Consider the following 20,864-nt stretch of genomic DNA (forward strand, 5'->3'; position numbering starts at 1 on the left):
CATTTTTGTTTCTGAATATTCTGAGTATTTGGATATATTAATGTATCTTGTTTGGGGGGGGGGGGGTGAGTTACTTTAATTAGGTGTTATTTGTATTGTTTTTGTTTATATATTTTTTATTTATTTGTATAATTTATTAAACATTATTCTTAAGTAATTTTTATTTTATTTATTTTCTATTTTAGAGGGAAGCAAGCTATTAGATGAAATGCTATCACAGAATGCTTTGCCATCGAGAAGAGTACTGAGGTTTTTCCTCTCAAAAGTGTCTAGAAATGGTGATATTCAGACTTTAAAAGTTTTATCTAGTCAACTCCCACTTTCAGTTTTGCAAAAAACAAACATGGAAGGTTTTATTGGCGCAGCATATGTGTTTAGGTGTGTTATAATAATATTGACTGAATTTAGTTTTAGTGGTATTATCAATTTCCAGCATATATTCTTTTAAACAGTGGAAGAGTATTATAATAGTTCAACACAAAATTTCATTACTTTAGTTTTTATTGACATTATTCTGCAATTCATTAGCTATTAAAACAAAATTATTGATATGTGATTAAAATAAGACTTTCCCATATTTTAGATAGAGAGACGCAGTTGTTCCCATTTAAGTTCAGACAGTGAAGTAAGGCCTCAGTGTTTTCTTTAAATAAGCATTCAAATTTATACCAATATTGATTGAAGTAAGCATGTTTCAGATCATAGGATATTGTGGTCTCTATCTATTCCATGCTGTGCCAAACCAGATTTTTCAGATTTACTGTTGCTAATGTAAGATCAGTGTTCTTGTATTCTCTTCTCTACAGTGTGTCCAGTTTGTCCAAAATAGGAATGTTGACAGTCACAAGGAACTTGGTAGGCACCAGGGAGAGCTAGAGAAAATGATTTATCTTTTAAAGATGGTAACCATCTTCAAAAGATAAACTCATAATTTGTTGATAGGAAGAAAAATAGCCACTAAATTGTATTTCATAAGAATTCTGGTTCTGAGATGCCGGAAATGTAAGCATTTGGAACTCGATATACTGTTTCCTTATTATTCTGCAAATATATCTCAGAAGAGACTAATTGCAATGAGCAATCTTGAAATGAGCATTTGAATGCAAGGATATAGAAGTCATTTTCCATCTTTCCTAGGCCTTTATACAACTGCATCTGGACTACTGTGCATAGATTTGGGTTCTGAGGGGATAAAGAAGCTGTAGAAAGGTTGCAAAGAAGAGTTACAAAAATGATATTGGGATTATGCAATGTAGATTATGAGGATTGATTAAGAGTATATGGGCTTCAGGCACTAGTAAAAGAAAGGAGAGTGATATGATACAAGTCTATAAACTTCTGAGAGAGTATTATAAGATATCAGTTGATGAAGTTTTTATATGGAATGTGATGAGAGGACATCGGGCATCCGTGGAAGTTTGTGTGCACTCAAAAAATGGGTGAGAATTAGATTTTTTTCTCACTGAACTATAAGTGAGTGTAAAGTTTACCTGTTGAATTAGTGAGTGCATCTAGAGTGAATGAGTTTAAAAAAAAGGTATGGGTGATGTATGGCATCCATCGATGAGTCCTTAATTTACTGGAGGTCTGATGATGATAATTCTCTGTTGGCTCCCTGTATGTCTTTTCTTTCCTATCCTTGCTTTGACACCTGCTTTTCTAATCTTGATATTTCTGTCATGTACTTCAGATGTGATACTTATCTAAAAGGAAAGTGTCATTTCTGGAAAAGATGTGAGAAACATTTTCTAGGTCTTTTTAATTTAAAAAATGCTCAGACTACTTAAGTTAGCTCATCCTAGAGAAAGGTGTCAAGGTTTTATTCTATTATAAACTTAGTTTTTTACTCATGAAAAACAAAGTTGGTAAAGGAGTAAAATTAACATATTAATTTTTATTAGCCACTTCCATATATAAAAATTATATCTTGGGAATGTAAAGAAAAATTGTGTTTCTTCTCTTTTTTAGATTGATAAAATATGAGTATTCTACCCTGATTAGGTGTCTCTGACCCCAAAGCCTTTTGGTGAGTTTTAGCTCTGTTTAATCTTACACATTGGTGTTTGACCTGAAATGTTTAAATTTTCCACATTTCATGTTCCCAATGGCTTTTTTTTGGAGCCTCTTTAGCAGCTTAGTTGGTTTCGATGGAGCCCTTTGGTTGGAAAAACATGGGTTGGCAGCCAGTCTCATATGGTGGAGAGTTTTCATCCCTCAAAATAGGCAGACTTGTTCTGTGAACATGTTTATCTACAAACATAAAATAGCTCCCTTTCTCTAAGGGATTGCAGCAGAGGAGTAACAATGCCTGCTGTGTCAATTTCCCAAAGTCCATATTTAGGAGACTCAACCATCTGAGATAGATGAGAATTGAATGAAGCTTTTTTTTTTTTTTTTTTTTTTAATCCTATGAGAAATGAATAATTTATATTCTTTTAAATAGATAAAACATAGTTTTTGTGGATCTTTCTACAAAATATGATATTAGTATCTAATTTGTGACTTTCATATATCCTATATACATTTCAGAATGACTTATTGCAGGTATAATAGTAGGAGTAGGACAAATAGATGCCCTACATAATTACAAAAATAGGTAAAGTTAGCAATGAATTTGGTACTTTTTGAGCTATTATACTTTCATTTGAACGACTTCAGAAAGTTGTTCAAAAATTTCTTACACATATCTCACTTTATATATTTGGCTATAAATTAGCTTTTATCTCTCTCTTTATTAACCTTTTCTTCAAAATGTCATATTTCATTCTTGCATTGAGTATCCTCATTTACTAGAGGGCTTTTTTTAATTCTACACTTGATGTATATTAAATGAAGTGCTCTCTGATTTTCCATATATACTGGAGAGGCCTCTTTCCGCTTGCTTGATGATAACTATGTTTTTGTCTTCCTCTAAAAACTGATAACTATCAGTTTTTAGAGGAAGACAAAGTAATGATCCAGTCATATAGTCTAATAGGTGTAATTCATATGGTCAAATGGCTGTATAGTATAACCAGAAAGTACATTTGAATGCTCCATGCATCAAGCACTGTTCCATAGGAGGTATAGTAGCAGAAGACCATTGTGAGTACAACACTGTCCAACAAAAACAAGCAGCTACAGTTGAGGTGAATAAGGGAACATCAGCATTGGCCATATGGGGACTGGAGAAAGGTCACATGGAGTGTTAAATTCTAGTTTATGTTACTTCATGAGAACAGGTTTTCCAAACAAGTTTGAATTTCAGGACCTACTCAAATATCACTAGTGACCAAGTACCTATTCATAGTTTTCATTTGCTTTGCATATGATGGACCCTTTCAGAAGGTAATCTGCCATATCTCAAATCAAGTGTCATTCAGGAGTAGTAATGGGAACATGCAAATGATATTAGTTTGATGGATTTGTTTCCATATTCACTATCTCAACTTCCATTGAACATCTTTAGAGGGCAGCTCCGGCAAATCTGATGGAACTGGGGGAGTTCATTGTATATTTTCCTGACTGGGTACTTTAGAATGTTTTCTGAACCTTAGAGTTGTCCTGGCCTATTGATACACTCTAGAGGCTCAGGGTAGTTTAACATGCTGTTAGTTTCAGTAAGGAAATACCGTGAGTAGACATATTACTATTATAAAAATGGAATTAACTCACATAAATTATTCTTTATTCGTAGAAATTTCACCTGAGTATCATAGGCATCATCAGTACAGATACAAGGCTAATTAAACAATAACTGTTATTCACAAAGCGCCACCTTAGTGAATGCATAGCTAAGGTGCTAAAACCACTAAATATCTGTGTGGCTTTTCGACCCATCAGAAAAATCTCCACATTCCTAATGTCTCCAAAGGACAAGCTCCCACATCTCAGCTATCCAGGTGTCTACCAGATTCCCTGCTCATTTGGATTATCATATTTTGGACAAACAGGAAGATCTGCTCAGGTCCAGTTAGAAGAACACCAGTCGTACATCCAGTACCTTGAACCCGAACAGTCTGGAATTGCAGAACATGCCATCAGCACCAGACATAGAGTTAAGTGGAACAAGACAAAAGTCATTCACAAAAGTTGGTTCCTAATGGAACGGCTATACAAAGAAACATGTGAAACATTACTTCACTCCCCTAACCTGAACAGATTTGATGGTCTACTTCTTTCCCCCTTGTGGGAGATAGCACTTTATAAAGCAGCAAATCTTTCCTAACATGTAATTGTACACACACACACACACACACACACACACACACACACACACACACACATATATATTGATAAATTTTAAAAAAAATGATTTTTTTTGTAAAATTATTATAAGTGAATAATTAAATAACTATTGTTTAATAATTAATTTTAAATTATTAAAAAAATAAATAAATAATAATAATTAAATAAATTTAGGAAATTTAACCTTAGCTACTTAGGTGGCACTTTGTGAATATAACAGTTATTGTTTAATTAGCACCTGTACCGATGATGCCTGTGATACTCAGATGAAAATTCTACGAATAAAGAATAATTTACGTGAATTAATTCCGTTATTATAATAGTAACATGCTGTTAATTTCTAGTGAACTGAATGCCGTGAGTGGTTCGCAACTTCACCAGGTGGCAGTCACTCTCAGATGACAGTTTTCACAGACAAATTTCAAAAATTGTATTATGGATAAGCTCAATATTCCTGTAAGTTCTATAAGTATTACAACTGTCATGTAATATTTGGTGGATGTTGTTTTAAAAGAAAAGAAATGGGCACCAGGTGATAGTTTTCCATCTACCAACTAGAAATTATTCTTAGTAAGATACATGAGGATTAACATAATATACAACACATGTGTTGCATATTATGTTAATCCATTCATCATTAAATATGTTTCATTATTTTGATATGCTGCTAATTTAAAAGCAGCAGAGATGTGTTCTGGTAGCTAATACATATAATAATATTATTTAGATTAATATATTACACTGCAGTTGTGTGTTAAATTGAACCATTTGCTGTGTGTGTGTGTAGATACATGCTATAAAAGGATATGTATATTTTCAGTTATCTGACCTTCAAGTGAATGAACCTAGAATTAACAAACCCTTGATTTGTCAAGTGTGTCGACTGACTGACTGCTAGTACAGGACCATGTAATTGTACCTTCATTTATTCAACTAGCAGATTGCTCTCCTACTATAGCTGAATGATTGAGACTTTACTGTAATATAAAGTTCTATATAATAAAATTGTTTTGTTTGTTTGACGGACTGCCCAAGACATGGCTTATTGATGTAATAGACATCAGTAAGCCTGGGATAAGATGCTTGCTACTACATTTGAGTTATTCCAACATGACCTTACCATAAATATGTAGACTATGCTTTCAGCTGAAAATTTCATAAATCAAGTATTCATATATAGAGTTTTATTATTTGCTGTTTTCTCTTCACAGTGGCAGACAGGAAGAACTACTAGCTGAAACAGAACACTCCATGAATGAAGCGAAGTTTAAATTTTTGGGTGGAATTCTTCCAATGCTTTCAAGGCATCCAGAATTGAAAGAAAGAGGTGTAGTTCCTAATTGTTACAAAACACTAATAATGTTAAAAAAAAAATTCATTCAAAGTGTTCACCAGTTCTCTTTGATGTTTTTCTAGCATTTATTATTATTATTGTGTACTTGAATTATAGTTAATGTAAGTGTTATAGTGATCATATATGATCACTATAACAAATCATTGAGAAAGTCCCAACCTAACAGACACTTCCTTCTCTGGAAATGTCTGTTAGGTTGGGACTTTATTGACAAGTCAAATGTTTTTTAATTGTGTAGAGGATAACTTACGAGGTTTAAAATTTATTTAATATTACTCAGAGCATCTGTAGTTCATTTGGTAGCAGCACAGTTTCCTTTAATATTTATAAGAAATTTTCCAATGAAAATGAGTTAGAAAGTCTTGTGGAAGTGAGAAGATTTTTTTCTTCCCTAGAAACTCAACTTTTTTCATCCTGTGAAATATAGAAGTCATTCTGAGAATACATGCAATTAACAGGCATATCAAATTAATTATCCCCTCAGAGCATTGAGTTTATGGAGTCATGTTAAGGGGTGCTTAAGAGTCAAAGCTGTATAACTGGGATGAGACCTCCACGTATTCTTTTAAGAAATACGGAGAACCGACCAGCACTTCTGACCTAATGTCCAATCCTCACCTTCTCATGGTATACCCTGTTAGCTATCTATCCAGATAATGAACAAACGAAAATGTGCTGTCAATTTGGTATTTAGCTGACTAAATTGTATTCTTATTGGCTGAACCTACAATGTAAAATGATGGTACAAGATGACAGAATTTCATACCAGATTGGGTGTTGCCTGGATAAAAAAAAATGCCCCCTCCCCCTTTATTTTTGTCAGAGAACCAGGTCAAATAGCACAAGGTCAGCTACTGGAACACATCCCAACTCAATATCAGTAGAGCTCAAGAATGGTACTGTCAATGTAAGAAGCATCAATGGAAAAGAACTGGAACTAGCAGAAGAACTGGATAAGTACCAGATTAACATAATAGTCATGACAAACAAAGAAGACAAAAACAGGTGGGATCTTTCTAAGCAACAAATACAAAATGTTATACTCGGAAAAAAACAATCGGGGAAAACACGGAGTAGCTATAATATTGAGCACTAAATATCAGGATAATCTTTTTAAATGGCAGGCAATATCAAATAGAGTGATGTGGGCGAATATCAGAATGAGGAACTGGACAATAAGACTTATTTGTGTTTATGGTGCTACAGAAGGTTCTTCCTTGGTAGAAATGGAGGAATTTTTTTGAGGCATTCAGTACACACATTCACTCTTCATATTCACTGCATGGTTGCCAGTGAATGAGAACTGGCAGGTCTTTTTCCTTGTGAATTCTGTAGCAAAATTCTCAAGTATGGAATGTTTCTCTATTTTTTAAATTTTTTTCTGCTTTGATACCAAACAGGCATTATTTTTAAACAGCAAAGATGTGAATTATCTTTATGATTAAGCTACTTGTATCTAGAATCTGATGGCTTCACATTAATTGCCATAGAATTCCATAATGCAACAAACTGAAACAAAGAAGACAAAAACTGGTGAGATCTTTCTGAGCAATAAATACAAAATGTTATATTCAGGCAATGACAATCAAGGAAAAGGAGTCGCCATAGTATTCAACACAAAATACGAGGCTAATCTTTTTGAATGGCAGGCAGTCTCAAGTAGAGTGATGTGGGCAGATATGAGAATGGGGAATTGGACAATGAGACTTATTTCTGCCTATGGTCCCACAGAAGTGGAGGAATTTTTTGATGCTTTAGAAAAAGCAACAGACACAATGAAAAAGGAAAAGTTGGTCCTTGTTGAGGACTAAATAACAGAGTAGGAAATGATTGTGAGACATACAAAAATATTTTGGGAAAATTTGGAGAAAAGAGCAAAGCTAATAATAATGGCAAATACCTGTTGGATTTCTGCTCAGAACATGGACAGGTTATTACTAACATCGTTTTCCAACATAAAAATGTGCACAAATTCACATGGAGAAAAGAGGCAAGGAATAAGAAAAGTCTCGTTGACTATGTTATTGTTGATAGTGATGTTTTCTCCCTGGTGCAGGACACCAGAGTGTGCAGAGGATTTGAAATTAGAAGCGATCACTATTTAGTCTTGAGCAGGATAAAATTAAATTTCATATTGAAAAGAATAACATGTAAGAGAGTTTTAAAGCGAATAAAAGTTGAGCAGCTCTCAGATGTGAACTGGAGACTAAAATACACAAAGATTATTGAAGAAAAAATGAAAGAGTTTGAGAACAGAAACCAAACCTTGCAGTTTCAGTGGCAAGCCTTGAAGAAAACTCTGGTTGATTCAGCCAGAGAGGCATGTGGTGAGGTTGTCTGCAAGGATAGAAAAATCAGAACTCCATGGTGGACACAGGAAGTTAAAGAGGTGGTGAAGGAAAAGAAGAAAGCATATCAAAAGTTCCTGGCAAAGAAGTTAGCTTTTGTTCTTATAGAATGCAGAGACAAATGTAAGAAAGCGAAAATAAAACTGAATGTGAGAATTACAGAGGTATTTCCCTACTGAGTGTTCCTGGCAAGATCTATGCAAGTATACTTGAGAAACGGTTGAGAAGAATTGTGGAAGAAAAGCTTGGTGAAGAACAAGCTGGATTCAGGCCAAATAGAGGCTGTCAGGATCAGATCTTCACTTTACGACAAATAGTCGAGAAAGCATGGGAATATAACAAAGATCTGTATTTAAGTTTTGTCGATTTGGAAAAGGCATATGACAAGGTGCCAAGAGAGAAGCTATTCAATACGCTACAGTTATATGGTGTCAATGGGGCATTATATCAAGCAATACTTAGTCTTTATTTGAATTGAATGAAGTACAGGAAGATGGTTAATGTTAAATCTGTTGTGAGACAAGAATGTACATTATCCCCTCTGTTATTCGTTATTTATATGGATCACATTATAAAGGAAAGTGATATTAAACATGATATCAAAATTGGAGATGTTAATGTCAGCTCTTTGCTTTATGCAGATGATGTTATACGTCTAAATAAATCCGCTACCAGTCTGCAAGATTCTCTGACTAAATTGAATAACTGTTGTAACAGATATGGTATGAAGGTCAGCATTAAAAAGACAAAGACAATGAAAATAGGTAGAATTGTTGAAAATATCAACTGTGTTGTGAATGGGGAACCTGTGGAACATGTAAAACATTTCAGCTTAGGCACAATTTTTAGTGAAGATGGTAAATTATATATGGAAATAGACAACAGAATCAACAAAGCTGGTATGGTAGGCAGTCCATTGAATAAATTCATATGGAATAAGTGAGAAATTAGTCGGAACACTAAATTAGCTGTATACAAAACAGTTTTCAAACCAGTTTTAACTTACGGATCTGAAGGCTGGGTTAGAAGTAAAACACTTGACCAAACACTAGAGACCGCAGATATGAGAGTCCTGAGAAAGATTATAGGCATGAACAGATGGCATCAATGGCAATATCATATTAAAAACGAGGATATTAGGAAAGAACTTGACATTGTCAGCATCCAGGAATGCGTTAGCAGAGCTAATCTCAGGTGGCATGGTCACTTAAACAGAATGGGTGAGGAAAGATTAGCAAAACAAGTGTTCTCTGCCAGGTTGGCAGGAAAACGACCCAGAGGAAGACCAAGATATAGGTGGATTGATACGGTACAAAGTGCCTTGGACGATAGAAATATAAGATCTGATAATGTTGGAATCTTGACAAGTAACAGACTAATTTGGAGGAAAATTGTAGATAGGAAGTTAGTAATGATGTAAGTTTTTCATGTAGTACTATTATATCCTGTACAGGATATAATAGTACTACATGAAGATGATGATATTCTATAATGCAAAGCATACTTTTTCTCCAACATGAATAATGCTATTTGTTATGGGAGGAGCACTACCCAAACCAGTTCTGACTTTTATTGAAATCTCATCAGTGGGAGCAAGACCCAGAAAAGTGCAGAAATCATATATTTTCCATATAACATGGAATCCTAAACATTCTTGGAGATCCAAAACTTCCTCCATTTCAAGGGTACTACATCAATAAAAACAATGATGTTGCAGGCCATCCTCCAGATAGTACATGTGCCTGACCTTATCAGTAATGAGTCAGGATGCTTCCTGATGATGCATAACTTCATCTGATACTCTGTCAAGTCATGCCTGAAGGAGGAGTCTTACACACTGTTGAGATCATGATATGGCAAGGAAACTGGTCAATTTCTCTATGGATTCATGTCCAATAGTCTCTCACTGCAAGTCCCTGCTCTATCCTTTCATTAAATTCGTAATCAATAATGAAACATATTTCAGACAATGATAAGATAATGTCACTGTGATTAAAATAAGCCATCCTCAAAAACCAATTTGGCATAAATGCTGTTCGCCATCACTTACATCTAGACAGTTTCCTTCTCTTAACAGGAATCCAAATTGTCAACCACAGTCCACTTATCAGGATCCAAATTACATACTGCATGATTCCTTTCACCACAAGGGTAGCGTTTGTCTTGCCTTCGGGAGAGCTTGTTTACTCTCTGCTGATCCAAACAGTTGTTACAAACAAGTCACAGTTATCCTGACCATTATGAAAGCCTTCATTCCTCGTTCTACCCAAAACTTCCTGCCCACTTTCTGAGCTTTGGTTTAAAAAATCTAACAAAGCAGTTGAAGAAAAGACTCAGCCTTACAGCAGGTGCAGCTACATATCAGCCTTTGTTGAAGTATACAAACAAATACAAAACAACTACCATCATCAACTCCAAATATGAGTTTATAAATGCCAACAGCAGAAATCTCACCTGTCCAAATGGCAGCTGTGCCTTCTGTGCCTTGCAAAGGTCACCTGTGCATCCACCTCTCTCTCATCCAGGTGACACCAATCTTACAACACCTAAAGGTAACTTCCTTGCATTGATGACTAAGGTAAATTGCTCTTACTCCACTAGAAACTGAGTGCCATGTGCTTTTGGGAGAACGGGGAGCCATTAAAACAATATTAAAATAACCTTGACACAAATAAGTTTTCTGTTTCTGATAGCATCGCTCCACTTGTCCTGAACATGCTCCAGAACTGACACGTCTCATATCATCGCTACAGTATTTTATACTCATCTGGCAAGCAGGCACGTATTGCCCTCTTTCAAAGCAAAGAGCAATAAAAGTCTACTATCCAACTACCATTACCTGTCTAAAATAACGGAGAAATTATCAATCTTAACTGCCTCTAGGTAGTTAAGACATTGATTGATAACTTTTCTCCATTATTTTAGACAGTCCTCACCAATTAATCTGCAACCAGTAGTATGGATTCTGTCAATCTAGATCCACAGCTGTTCTCTTGACCTACATCACCCACTACTAGACATGTTTGATGGAAAATTTACCCCAGTTGCAGAGGGCAGCAGGTAGACTGGAGGATAGTAATTTACTGAGGATGTCCCAATGCCAAATTTCAAGAATGGAAAAGGTTTTAAGATCATCTGCAAAAAAATAGTTTTGGGCACTCTTCTGTGCTCTAGATGCTACTTTTCACTAATTCACTTCAACATCTATCTCACAATTGCACTGTTTCTGAGCTTTTGCTATCAACTCAGAAACACTGCATCTGAGCTAGTGATATATATATAATGAAGAAGGCAATCATCATTCTCCACTTCTGTTGGGTCTTTTAAACAAGAGCAGCAGCTGTCCACTGGAACAGCCTTCCTCATGAAGTGTTCTCATGAGGAAGGCTGTCCATTCTTGAAGAAAACTGTCAATAGATTTCTTCTTTCTCAACCCTGTACACACAACACTTATGTGGTATTAATTTAAAAAATGCTCTTTATAATTAATTTAACTTAATTTTAAAAGACTTTGATATCTGTTTCCTGTTCTCTTATTTTCCATCAATGCCATTTATAAAGTTAGAAATGGCATTGATGGAAAATAAGAGAACAGGAAACAGATATCAAAGGCTCTTTTAAAATTAAGTTAAATTAATTATAAAGAGCATTTTTTAAATTAATATCACAAAATGGAAAAAGTGAATTCACTTCACATCTCATAGCTGAATCATGATTTTGAGAAATTAGAGTTATTTCAGAAATTCTCCCATTGTTAAACCAAACATTTATTTAACAAAATATTTATGAGCATTCAGTATATTCTCTATTCTGTCTTATCACTACTGCTTGTCAGTGTTTGGATGAGTCTCGTATTCCTGTTATCTAATCTGTGTGATTGAGTTTGAAATTTTTTATAAGATTTGATACTTCATGTGAAATGTGACCTTGCATAGTCATTCAGAATTGAAGGTTCTAGCTACAAACATTCCATAATATGCTGCTGTCACAGTTGACCATGCAGGTGTATCCTGTCTGTTGCAATCACGTCATTCTTAATTATTTATCATCATTAAGTTAACCTTTGATTACTAATGCCAATATTGTTTGGATTTCAGTGTGAGGATTTAATTTTCATCTCTTGTTCAAAATCTCATCTGTCGCAATTGTTCTGTTCTAAAACACTGCTTGCTTTCGGTCTCATAACTATTCTACCATCCTTATGTAAAGAGCTTGTTGATCTTCTGTCAGCATCTTTTCTCTTCTTCAGAATTTCACTCAGAATTCAGAAGAAAAAAAATCATATTAATAATACTTGAAAAATGGTTTAACACATGTAATGGAAATTAGAATCTATTAACAATGCATATATATATATATATATATATATATATTACTCACTATAACATGAGTAACAATCAGATTGCAACATTTAAAATATTAACATGAGAATGAGGGATACTTAAGGGTCAAAGCTGTATAACTGAGAAGAGACCTCCACATAGCCTTTAAAGGAATGCAGAGAACTGACCAGGGCTTCTGACCTAATGTCCAATCCTCACCTTGGTGCACCCTGTTGGGTATCTACCTGGATACTGAATGAATGAGGATGGGCTGGCAATTTGGGATTTAGACGACATGATGGTACAACATGACAGAATTTCATGCCGGCTGTGACGTCGCCCAGTTAAACAAGGGCCCCGTTGTTTTCACCAGGGAACCAGAGCAAACAGCAAAAAGTCAGCTACTGGAACAAATCTGAAAACACACCCCAACTCAACATCACCAGAGTTAAAGATCGGTACTATCAACATGAAAAGCCTGAATGGCAAAGAAATTGAGCTAGCTGAGGAATTAGATAAGTACTAGATTGACATAATAGGGGTGACTGAAACAAAAAAGACAAAAACTGGTGAGATCTTTCTCAGCAATAAATACAAAATGTTATATTCAGGCAATGATAATCAAGGAAAATAAGGACTAGCCATAGTATTCAACACTAAATACGAGGCTAATCTTCTTAAATGGCAGGCAGTCTCAAGTAGAGTGATGTGGGCAAATATCAGAATGGGGAATTGGACAATGAGACTTATTTGTGCCTATGGTCCCACAGAAGGTTCTACTAAGGTAGAAGTGGAGAAATTTTTTGAGACTTTAGAGAAAGCAACGGACACAATGAAAAAGGAAAAGTTGGATCCTTGTTGGGATCTAAATAGCAGAGTAGGAAATGATTGTCAGACATACAAAAATATTTTGGGAAAATTTGGAGAAAAGCACAAAGCTAATAATAATGGCAAATATCTGTTGGATTTCTGCTCAGGACATGAACTGGTTATTACTAACACCATGTTCCAACATAAAAATGTACACAAATTCACATGGAGAGAAGAGGCAAGGAATAAGAAAAGTCTCATTGACTATGTTATTGTTGATAGTGATATTTTCTCCCTGAAAATGACCCAGAGGAAGACCAAGATATAGGTGGATTGATATGGTACAAAGTGCCTTAGACAATAGAAATATAAGATCTGATAATGTTGGAGTCTTGACAAGTAACATACTGATTTGGAGGAAAATTGTAGATAGAAAGTTAGTAATGATGTAAATTTTTCATGTCGTTCTATCATATCCTGTACACCCCTTGAGGGTACGTGGCAGGAATTTGATCATGACGATGACACAAGAATGAATCAGACAGCATGAGTATACTTCCATATGTCTCGGTTGCAGCTGAGTGAACAAGAGAAAACGCTATTAAAGTTCCTGGTAACCAGGAATAGTTGTGTAATTCAAAAATAATTAATAAAAAATAATAAAATAACATAATTTATGAACAGTTTATGACAATTACTTTCCAAAACTTGGAGATAGGATTGCAGATTGTACAGATTGTATTTACAGAGAAACCATGCTGTTCAAAAGATTTTTAAGGTAGCGTATGGAAATTCTCTTAACATTAGATTGTAATCTGGTTGAAGGATGATAATTATCAATTATTTTCTAGATGGTGGTTTCTATATATTTATTACATGACAATGTGATTCATATTTTATTAATCCTTCTAATAAAATGAAGTCTGTGCATGCTTTGTGTACAAGACTTTTGATAATACATGTCTTTTGTAAAGAATGGTGTGAAGCTGGATGGCTATACCCACCAGTGAAAGAAGGCTTCCTGTAGATGGAAAATCCAATATTGCCTATAGAGTTCTGGATTATTAAGGCATCCAGGAAGGAAAAACTATTATTAGATTCATATTCAATAGTGAACTTGATGCAAGTGAGTTATAAGTTTATCCTGTCCAAAAAACTGAAGTAAATCTGTTTCAGAGTGGGACCAGACTGCAAACATATCACCAACAAAACATAGCCAGGTATGAGGTTAAGGGAAAATGGTGTTAAAATGTTGGCTTTTCATATATTCCACAAAGTAATCAGCCAAAGAAGGTGAGATAGGACTGCTAATGGCTGTGTCTTCTGTTTGCTTATACAGTTTATTCTGCCATGTCAAGTATCCTGCATTGATGGTAAATATAAACAATTCAAAAATGTCCTCGTAAAAAACTGAAGTTTCTTGGAGAGATGTGTTTGCAAATAGAGGAACCACATCAAAAGCAACCATGATTTCAACATAAGCAAATGAATATCTTTAATTTTCTCCTTGAAATCAAAACTGTTTTTGATGTAAGAGTTGGTTTGGGCCAGTGAGATTTTGAAGAGGATTCAAAAGTTATTTAGCTAAATTAGTAAGAAAACCTATGCAGTCAACTATTGGACATAGGATAACCAGATTTGTGCACCTTGGGAAGGCCATAGATCCATGGAAAACAAGCATGATGAATTTGCAATTTTTCAACATTGTTTAGTTTCCTTTGCATGTGTTAACCCTTTTCTTCAAGTGTTATTACTACCACACATTCCTATAAAATGTCTAGTTATAGATATGTGATTGATGTTTGCTTCATTATTTGCAATTTGATCATGTTTCTTTCATCGTATCTGTTTTTGATCATATTTAATGCTTTTCTGACCTCAGAAAAGCATGGTGTATGTAATGCATGAATGTTGATCATTGTGCAATTTCTGACTCTAGTCAGATTCTTCGTTTATTTTGAAGTCTTTATTTTATAGAACAGGAACATCAGAAACAGAAAATGTCTATATGTTGTTTTTTTTTCTCAGAGTGTGTCTTATAGCTGTTGTGAAGGTGTTAACCATGACATCATCCCAATAGCTAGGCAAGCAGTTTACATAACTTCTGAAATTGCTCTTGTATTATTAATATTACTTTTGTAAAACTTTTCTGTACATAATTTGATTACTAAAATTCTGATAGAAGTTTTTTCTACCATAATATAAATACTTCCTATTCATCTAACTTTTTTGTATACTCCTGCTTTTTAAGGGAAAGAAATATCCCTATTAAAAATTAATTCAGAAATTTAACATTAAATTAAAGTTAAGAAAGTTTAGCATGTCAAATTAATCAGTTATTCTATCAATAATTACATATAACATGCATGTGATATTGCAATTTAACATGGAAACTTAGTTTGCACATAATATACTATTTGAAAAGAATCAATTAAATTATTCTGATAAGAATTTTTTTTTTTTTAATTTCTCTTTTAATAGTAATTCATTTGGCAGAGAAATTTTCTGAAATGGGTTTTCATGTACCTAACAATTTGGTTTGGATAAGTTGCATGGAAGAAGAAAATTATGAGACTGCTGAGAAAATATTTCAGGTAATGAAGTTTGTAAGATTCAGTTGTGTTTTGTTTTTCTATTATAAGCACTGGATAATTTTAAATTACTATTGTCTTCTAGTTAACTTTCTTTGAGACTAAAATCCTTGCAATTTAATAATTGTGTACATTATTCTGTATTACAAGAATCATCTCTTAATTGTCCAAAATAAAATTAATTCTTGTAGCAGGACTTTTTTAAGGGAAATTCTAAACCAAAACACATCAGTGAAATGTGATTATACACAATATACAACTCATGCCAAAACATATTGCTGCTGTTGATATTTTAATTTTGAACCTTGGCATTCACTGCTAGACATTCATAGAAGGCAGGTTCAATTTCCATTCTTCTTTTCCTAAATGTATATATATATGATGTTTCCTTAAAGTGACAGTAGTCATAAGAATATTATTTCTGAAAAATTATTTCTTGAGGTGATGATAGGCTCTTGTCTTTCAAGGATGTATTGAACTATGTTGGTAGTAGTGTACCATCACAGCCTCCCAAACTGGACAGGTTGACACTGAGGAACGAGATTAAGAGAGAGATTCCTACTGGTGTGGTGGTACTCCAAAGGAGCAGATTCCCAAGAGCATCTGCTATCCCCTTAGCGTTGAAACAGCTGACTGTAGAGCTTGCCTAGTCACTCTCTGACATATTCAGCTGCCATACCTTTTCTTCAATTCGTTCACACTAGATGCACTCATTACTTTAACTGGCAAACTATTCCATTCACTCATGGTTTTGTGAGAGAAAAATCTAGCTCTCATGACTTTCATAACTGCACACAAATTGAACTTCCGTCAAAGTCCCTTATCCTCTCCCCACCTTCCATATAATGAAAAATTTATCAACTGATATTGTAAAATGCCTTCTCAAAAGACCTCTTTCAAAAAACACTCTCAATCTATCCTCATAATCTGCATTCTGTAATCCCATTATCATCTTTTAACTGTTCTTTACAGCCTTTCCACTTTATCCTCTCCTAAATTCAGGAGACTAAATCTGTGAAGCAGTCATGGCAAGGTTTGTTCCTTTCAACAAGATGACCTCCAATATCTTTATGTGCCAATGTTTGTTTCAATATTGCAATTATCCTGTAGATTGTGTTTAAATTTTTTGATATGTGACCCTTGAACTTCAAATTCTTGCCCATTATAACTCTAAGATTTCTAGCTTCATTAGTTGCTCCAAACATAATCCCACCAATATAATATGCCATTGTATATTTCATGACAAAGTGCATAACTTACTAACATTAAATTGATAGCCGTTATCATTTGGTTTGAACCTTTCAACCTATTCAAATCACTATGACTTTATGTTGTATATTAGTAGCATCTCTACCCTGTCTATCTTTGCATCATCAACCAAACAGTTGACTATCTCCTGTCAGACCCTTTTGAATATCATTGATATGTAGATCAAACTAGAGATCCAAGAACTGATCCCTGAGATATACCACTTATCCCAATAGTTTACATTACAATCCCAAGTTCTCCAGTTTATGCAACAGCCGTTCATGTGGTATCCTGTTATATGCTTTAGCAAAGGTCAACAGTATCATATTGTACCATTCCTTTTAACCAACTCATCCATAACGTTATTATAAAATATGAGCAGATTGCTCAGACCTGACTTCCCTTTAACCCATGCTTTTCCTTGCAAAATACAGTTGACCCTTGAACAACATGGGGGTTAAGGGTGCCAACTCCCGACATTGTTCAAAAATCTGCATAGAACTTTTGACTTTCCAAAAGCTTAACTACTAATAGCCTACTGTTGGCTGGAAGCCTTACTGATAACATAAACAGTCGATTAATACATGTTTTGTATGGCATAGATGTATTATATACTATATTCTTATAATAAAGTAAACTAGAGAACAGAAAATGTTATTAAAGAAAATCATAAGGCAGCGAAAATATATTTACAGTACTGTATTTATCGATACCGTAAGTTTACATCGTCTGTTTACAAGATGAATCGTATGTCTGTCAGTACCTATATCAGTAATACGTATAACATCTACTAAACACTGTAGGTGTTATATGTATTACTAATACTAGACATCAGAAATGAAAAGATAATCTGAAAAAGAAATTCATATTTATTTACAGGTATAATGATTCATGCATTGATAATGAAGAAGCAACAATATGATTGCTTTGTGGTAGCTTAGCCTATGTACTAATGAATGAATCATTATAAAATTTTATTTTATGCTAATGAATTAGTTTAACTAATTAATAAGAGTTAATTTTGTGCAGTATGATTTAATACTGCAAATGGCCATGTAGGTCTGTAAGTGTTTGTGTGCATAGGTTTTGATAAATTTTAATTTTTTATAATAGACTTGTGTATTCTTTATTGTAGTAAATGATAAAATAGAGTAGTATTTACACATGTTATGCATTCATGACATATCTAACTTTTTCTTAATTTTTTCAATATTTCTAAGCTACTCGGTTCATCTGAGTTTTTTAAATTGTTGCAAATCTCAAAAAAATTTCCAATATATTTATTTAAAAAAAAAACATGTATAAGTGGAACCATGTAGTTCAAACCCTCGTTCTTCAAGGGTCAACTGTATAGCTTCTTTGTCTACCCATTTCTTTATTCAGATTCTTACTAACTTCTCTAAAATAAGTCAGCAGTTGGACACATCAGGCTTTGCATCACTCTTATGCAATGGATTATCATACATTGTTTCTGTTTCTGTGGGATCTTTCCTGAACTAAGACTCAAATTATACAAATATCAAAGGACTAACCAGTTTGGTTGAACATTCCTTTAGCAGAAAACATTGGATATTTTTTGAGTGGAGAGTTCAGGAGTCTGCATACTTTTGGATTGGTTTGTGAACAGCCCTAACTAAATCTTTTAATGAAGAAGTGATGCAAGTAGAAATTCCATCCTGGTAGGGTTACATGAGATAAAGTATCTGTATATAATAATTTATAAATGCCTTTCTTAGGCTGATTCTTATTGATGGATAGTTTGGTTGAACATTCCTTTAGCAGAAAACATTGGATATTTTTTGAGTGGAGAGTTCAGGAGTCTGCATACTTCTTATTGATGGATAAGAATTTTGACTGTCTCTATCAATATCCATGATAAATTCTAGAACATACTACTATCTGATTTTTGTTGATAATTATGATATAGTTCTGAGTATTTTTCCAGCAGACATTGAATACATCATTATCATAATCAAATTCCTGATATGTATCTTCATGGAGTATATGTTATACTATAATAGTACCACATGAAAAGTTGATGTTATTACTAACTTTGTATCAACAGTTTTCCTCAAAACGAATCTGCTATCTGTCAGGACTCGGGGTATTGTCAGATATTGTATGTTAGCCTTCTTAGGCAGCTCTAATTACTTCATTCCACCTAGATCTCATTCTTCCTCTTGGTCTTTTTTTCTTCCATTCTGTTTAAGTGGTCATACCACCTGAGATCAACTCTTCTTATACAATCCTGAATGCTTACAACATCAGTTACCATTTATAATGTCTTCATGTTTAATATGATTCTGTCATTAATGCCAGAATCATATTAAATTCTGGCATTTAATATGATTAAATGAATTTCTCAGAACTAACACCTGTTCTGAGAAAAATTAGGGTCTGTAATTTTTCTCAGAACTCGTATATGTAGTCTCAACTTTTTTTTTTTCTAACTCAGCTCTCAGATGCTAAGTTAAATTTTTTTTTAGCTGGTAACATCCCAGCCAGTATGACATATTTTCTTGTTGTGCTATTGTTGTCTTTAGTTTAAGCCAATTCAAATTACAGTTTGGTTTGCTAAATCCCAAATACCTGAAAATATTGCTCTGAAAAGAAAAAAAAAAATTATTAAAACAAATGTTCTTAAATTGAACAGCATATGCTATAAAGAAATTGAAACATGCAGTAGGAAGTGAAGAGTTTACATACTTGGGAACTAGTGTTGATACTGAAGGTGGAGCTGACATGGGATATGATGCAAAGATTGGCAAAAGCAAATACCTACCGGTCCGTGCGGTTAGCCTAGTGGCTGTGCACTTCGCAACAACCATATGCCTGGGGAAGGAGTGTCCTAGGTTCGATTCCCATTGGTGACATGAGGAGCTGAACTATCTTCCTCAGCCATAGCCAAGTTAATATTCCTTAGCCTGTTTTGGGCATGGACAGTAGGGTTTCCTACCCCCCCCCTGTCCCCCAAGTTTATCCTGGGTTTTTCATCCCATAAAGCAGGCAAACCGGCCTTGAGAACTCAACATTATGGACATAGGATACACCGGGGCGTGTGGCTGACCACCTTATCCCGTGAACGGTTTGAGGTTCGATGATTAATTAAACCTTGATACTGCAAGATAAAAGAGGGGAAAAGGGAGATGAGATGATTTCAGAAAATTGAATAATATATTGATCTGAGACATGGAAATTGACCAAAAAACAAGAAGTTAAATAGTTTCAAACAAAGTGTTTGTGTAAAATATTAAAAAGGTTTTGGCTCCAGCATATAATAAACAATGAATTACATACTGAAGCAAAAAAGTATCACCAGTGGGGTGGGGTGGAATTGGATAGGACATGTACTGAGAATGGTCAACACAGAGAGAGAGATTCCAAGAGTAACTTTAACATGGATCTTGGAACTAAAAAGTAAAAGGATAAGACCTGAACTAATTTGGCAGAGAATGACAGAAAAGGAAAGAAGAATGGGTGATCGGGAGAGCCAGAGAAGTATAATTAGAGGCACAAGACATAGCTGGAAGAAACAAATCTCGGCCTTATGTACCATGGGGTATAAAGAGGATAAGTAGTTGATAGTATGTTGAAGCTTTTTCCACTTGGTTATACAATAAATTAAAGATGCCAAGAAATTATATTCTTGGTTTAATCCTTTATCCAAGTGTAAGCAAAGTTTATGCATGAAGTAACTTCACAACTGAGCAACTCGTATATAGAGGCTAATGACATCACATCACTTGCCTTAGTATCCTATAATGCAAAGCTTGGACATGTATAGCATTATACATGTCCATAAGGATATGTGCTTTGCATTATCCCATAGTGCAAAGCACATATCCTTATGGACATGTATAATGCTATGCATTATGGAAAGGGTCACTACCCAGACTGGTTTTGACCTTTATTGAGGTCTCATCAGTAAGAGCCTAATCCAGAGTATTATTATCTAATCTGGGGT

The 20,864-nt window shown here is 34.3% G+C and overlaps 1 protein-coding gene across 1 annotated transcript in view; it reads left to right on the top strand.

Annotated features, from left to right (window-relative positions):
- LOC150102216 (leucine-rich PPR motif-containing protein, mitochondrial-like) overlaps positions 1–20,864 on the top strand; it is a 394,112-nt gene that overhangs the window by 322,550 nt on the left and 50,698 nt on the right. Inside the window, exons 31-33 of the mRNA XM_090399109.1 lie at positions 186–378; positions 5,439–5,554; positions 15,543–15,655. Of these exons, the coding sequence (XP_090255235.1) occupies positions 186–378; positions 5,439–5,554; positions 15,543–15,655 (422 nt within the window). The remainder of the gene's footprint in view (positions 1–185; positions 379–5,438; positions 5,555–15,542; positions 15,656–20,864) is intronic.

This window comes from Typopeltis vanoorti, chromosome 10, assembly GCF_054136105.1.
Source record: "Typopeltis vanoorti isolate ZY-2024b chromosome 10, IOZ_Tvanoo_1.0, whole genome shotgun sequence".
NCBI classification, from domain to species: domain Eukaryota; kingdom Metazoa; phylum Arthropoda; class Arachnida; order Uropygi; family Thelyphonidae; genus Typopeltis; species Typopeltis vanoorti.